Consider the following 5,000-nt stretch of genomic DNA (forward strand, 5'->3'; position numbering starts at 1 on the left):
TATAAACAAAAATAAAATAATTACTAATACTAATCAGTAAAACCGAAAATGTAAAATTAAAGCTAATTAATAATAACAGTAAATATTATCATAGAAATAAATTAATAAATAAAATGATCTAGTATGACCTTATAGTTGTCGGCCAGATTCATAGCGAGACTATTTTCTATTTGAAATTCTATTCTATTCTATTTTCATTATTTGAAATGAATTTTTATAGGATTTGTTGTTACAGATTTGCAGTTAAAATATGCCATTCTGTAATATTCTGACCCTAAACATGGACATAAAAAGTGAAAGTGTGTTTTCATATTACCTGTGTGTGTTCGGAGGTGTGCTTTGAGATGAGAGCTCTTGGTGTAAGTCTTATGGCAGCCTGGGTATTCACAACTGTGAACCGTGGCTTTCCTCTTCAACACCCCCCTCCGCACGCGCTTCCCTCCCAGACCTGGAGGGGGCACTGTGGAGTCGGGCACCATGCTCTGTGTGGACGGATAGTGGCTGGCCGGCTGCCTGTGCACGTAGCTCACTTGCGGTTGGTAGAGTCTGGGCTGTGAGTAGTTTTGGATGAAGTTATAGTGATGGTGTGGAGGAAACACCAGTGCGTCCATGGCAATCCCAGACGTCTGGGAAGGGAAGGGTATCAAAGGTGCAGGCTGAGGATAGTGTCCAAAATCCCACGACTTCATCTTCCCCATGCTGTTTCTCTCATTTTCTCTGTTGATGTCATTAGCAATAGGGAAACTACTGAACTGATGGGGGTTTTCTGCTTGTGAGAACGATTTTGCCACTTGCTGCTGCTGCTCCAAATATCCTCCATTAAAAAGGTCAGACAATGAGGAACTTAAAGTTGCTTCATGAGGAAGCAGCTCAGCCAGAGAACCTGTAATGGTCACTTGGTGTCTGTTTGATCTTGACTCCTGGAACTGGTAAAGATCAGGACTGTGAACCTGGTCCTGCATCGGCGGCCGCTGGGAAGTGTAGTTTTGAGAGTTGGACCGTCCAGGTGATGCGCCGCCCCAGTCAGACAGCAGGAACTCCATATCCCAGCATCCCTCACTGTCATCATGCTTTTCATTTGACAGAAACTGAGAAGATTTATAGCTGCCAGTGCTTTGGTGTAGATCCTTGGAGTCCAGATCCAAGAAGCCTTTTTCAAACTTCCAAGCCTTTGGAATAATCAAATATTTAAAAATTGATGTTGACATTTCTTGATTAACCATTTGGAATTAAATATGTGAATTTCTAAATATGTTAGTTTCTAAACCACAGCATCTCCCTTCAGTTTTTTTCTCTTTTAGGGGATTTCTTGGAGAAATGACAATCATGTTTGTTATGCAACTAGTCAGCTGTCATAATGGAAGATAATATCATAAGATTAAAGTCACTATCAAAATGAACAGTTACAGTTGTAATTACCATAAAAAAACAGTAAATAAACCAAGTTTGGTGAGATAAAATATCTGAAACAAACATACCTTCATGTTTTCGGAGGCGTTGCAGAAGTTTGAAAACGAAGGCAGTACGGCTTGAGTCACAGCCATTCGTTTGGTGCTTTTAGCATTTATTATCGAAATATCTTTCTAATGTCCCCAAAAGAGGCAAATAAATGTGTCGTCTTTTGTATTTGTCCAAAAAGAGTCTTAGATGTGCAATAGGTAAAGGGCAGGAACCCAGAAATTAGTGTTAAAGATATTTACAAAAAAGGTTCACAGTGGCATTAATGCTAGTTACCCTTTCCCTCTCTTTCTTCCCCCCTCTCTTTCTCCCTCTCTTTTTCTCTCTATCAGTGATAAACGTTTTAAGACCCTGACAGTTGTGATTGTGGGTGGAGTTTAAATTTGAGTCCAAAAATTTGAAAGTACTTTTGAGTCATTGCAGTTCAGCATGTTAAACTCAACCAAAATAATAGTAGCAATGCGGATAAACACACTAAATGAAATTCTGGTATCAAAACACTTTATTTATCATATCACCTATTTTAATTCTAGTGAGCCATTTGGAGAGGGGAAAAAAACCTTTATCCAAAAATATTCTTCTGATGACTGTTCACGCTGATATTTGTTTATGAGGGCATTTTAAAACTAAAATGATATATATAGAATTTTAGTTAAATAATGTTGAAATTAAATTTAAATAAATGTCGTTGAAATATAATTAATGCTTTTAATGTATAAAGTATGATAAATGATTATATGTTATGATATAGAAAGCTAAGGTGTGTTGAACACCATTTGCAAACAGTATCAAGGGTGTTAAGTGAGCTGAAGTGGAATATACAGTGTCTACAGTTACACTCAGAGCTCTAATTTCATGCAATACATCTCCTGTGAAACAAATAAACTCAATTCAGTGTGAGTGTGCGATTCTCAAAAGGCCGGTGTTCAGTAGGTGATTATGTTCTGGAGAGCAGTTATCAGTGTGGTTAGACCGATGAGAGGCCTCCTGTCCTATACGAGATAATAGAGCTCTGGGTCCCCCTGAAGCCCCTTACCCTACAGATAACAGCACATACACACATTTACACCATCAAACCTCGCTGCTGAGCTGCCTTTGTTGAAAGCCACTGCACTGACTCATTTGAATGAGAACACATCATTTTCCTATGCATTTTTACTGTGCCTGTGGGTCTGTGAGAACAAAATACACAACCAGACAGGGTAAGGTAACTCAAATGAAGTGGCTAAATAAACACAAGCAGATCTGCCATGTCAGAATCTCTTGAAATTCATTTGCAACTTGATGGTTGTATCTGAAAACAGAAGTGACAAGTCAGCCTTTAGTCATTATGTTTAAACACAGCTGACTTATTTTACTATGATTATTTACTAAGACTAAGATTTCTATAGGCAAATTTTTATTTGTAGTCTTTTTTTTGCATTATATATATACTAAAATGTTTTATTTTTATTTCTGTATACTATTTTTTGTATATTTTTATTCTGTTAATTTTCTTCAATATGTATGTACTGCACAAATTTTTATTTACATACACTACCACAATAAACTACACTACAGAAGTTTTGGGTAGGAAAGTTATAAAAAAGAAGAAGAAGAAGAAGAAATTAACATTTTATTAATTAAGGACACAAATTGATAAAGTCTGGCAGTAAAGATAATTATGTTACAAAAAGTGAAAATCATAGCTTTTACAAAAATTAAGCAGCACAACTGTTTTCAACATTGATAATAATAAGAAATGTTTCTTGAGCAATGATTTCTGAAGGATCATGTGACACTGAAGACTGTGCCACTGAAGGAGTAATGGCTGGTACTTTAAATGTAATATTTCACAATATTACTGTTTTTATCAAATAAATGGTGAGCATAAGGGATTTCTTTCAAAAACATTATTTCAAATTTTCTACTAAACATGAATACACATCTAAAGGTTGAATCTATATAAATCTAGAGATTAATATTTAGGTATGTAATTCATGACACTCATGAAGGGTCAGTCACTGGGATGCAAAACAGTGAACGAACTCCAAAAATATCATTGCTAAACGATCAGTTAAGCAAGCAGCGAGAGTCTGTTATGAGCCTGATTATTCCTGCAACTTGAGTCTGCGAGCTGATCTGGAGCCACAATGGTTGTGAAAGAAGCAAACAGAACACAAACAAAAGCCATATAAATGTCCTTAAGTTGTCTGCCTGGTTGCATGCTTTTAGCCTAATCCATTACTCCATATATTCTTTAAAGGTGACATCTCATAAAGTTGGTTGAGAGAATGCCTAGTGTTTGCACTGCTGTGATCTATGCAAGAGTGGCTACTTTGCAGAAGCTAAAATAATATGTTTTTGTCAAAACAAAATCAGTATCCTTCCATTTGTGTTATTTCAAGTTTGTTGACCACTTTACTCTAAATTTAAAATAAGGAATATAGAAACAAGAGAAGAATACGTGGATGTGTCCCAACTGGTACTTAACTGATTTTATTTTATATATCGCAGAATATTTTAGAAACTTTCCACAGCATTTTCATTATATATCAGTTCCCTAAAGTAGTTTCAGGATATTGCATATAATGTAGGCAGTATTTATTTATATAGCATATAGAAAAAGGGGGATGTTGTGGTCATTTAACCACAAGGCAAAAAAAACTATTATTAATAAATGTCACTGGGTTATGCTTTATGTGTAGAGTGATCAGATCATTGCTATTATGATAAAATATAAAAGTGCTTGTTGGCTATGAAGCTTTATATGAAATTCTAGAAGTGACAAAAGACTGAATTTTCAGGTATTATTTTATGATGGTTTACATAGGTTCATTATACTTAGGATTTGGATCAAAGGTCATTTTTCAGGTGGTTTCACATTATAGGGATCAGTTAAGAATCAACCCAATAATTTGAAAGTGCAATGATTATGAAAAAATGGGGACGATACACAAGAAACAGAAATGGCGATATTTGACAAAACAATCAAATGACCACAGTTCCTCCCAGCTGCAGTAAACATGATGTTAGATTTAAAATACAGGTCCTGCATTACTATCCTAACCACAGGGTTGAGAGGAACAAAAAATAAACCACATTGGTCAATATCGACCACTAGTCTGGATAGTGGGAAGGATGGATACACACTCAGAAATATCAGTGGACAAATTGAAGGTTGTTTGGAAGGAGAAGACACACAGATGAGTGAGTTTTGCACATGAATACATTAATTTCCTGTCATTGTCATATGCAGTATTAGCTCACATGTGTCACTCTTGGGAGTGTCTTTCTGCCTTTCTTCTTTGCTGTGATGGAAGGATGTGGTTTTATTTTATTATTATTGTACAGCACGGTGCCACAAAGAGTTTGTGCTTATATGTGTGTTTGTGATTCCCTTTTCAAAAGGCCCCACTACAGTAGTATCTCGTATCTCGTTCCAAGTACTAAGGTTACCATTATGCTGATTTGTTTAGACCAGAATGAGAGAGGAAGATGAAGATCTTTTTACTTATCATGCCGTGTTTGCCAATATCCTCCTTTTGCATTATGTCCGCTGT

The 5,000-nt window shown here is 36.0% G+C and overlaps 1 protein-coding gene across 1 annotated transcript in view; it reads right to left on the reverse strand.

The window, feature by feature from the left end:
* klf1 (Kruppel like factor 1 (erythroid)) overlaps positions 1 to 1,770 on the reverse strand; it is a 3,873-nt gene extending 2,103 nt beyond the window's left edge. Inside the window, exons 1-2 of the mRNA XM_016473388.1 lie at positions 1,479 to 1,770; positions 317 to 1,169 (exon numbers count right to left, since the gene is read on the reverse strand). Coding sequence (XP_016328874.1) covers positions 317 to 1,169; positions 1,479 to 1,544 — 919 coding nt within the window. The 5' untranslated portion in view covers positions 1,545 to 1,770. The remainder of the gene's footprint in view (positions 1 to 316; positions 1,170 to 1,478) is intronic.
* Between the last annotated feature and the right edge of the window lie 3,230 nt (positions 1,771 to 5,000).

Source organism: Sinocyclocheilus anshuiensis, unplaced genomic scaffold, assembly GCF_001515605.1.
Source record: "Sinocyclocheilus anshuiensis isolate Anshui unplaced genomic scaffold, SAMN03320099.WGS_v1.1 scaffold648, whole genome shotgun sequence".
NCBI lineage: Eukaryota > Metazoa > Chordata > Actinopteri > Cypriniformes > Cyprinidae > Sinocyclocheilus > Sinocyclocheilus anshuiensis.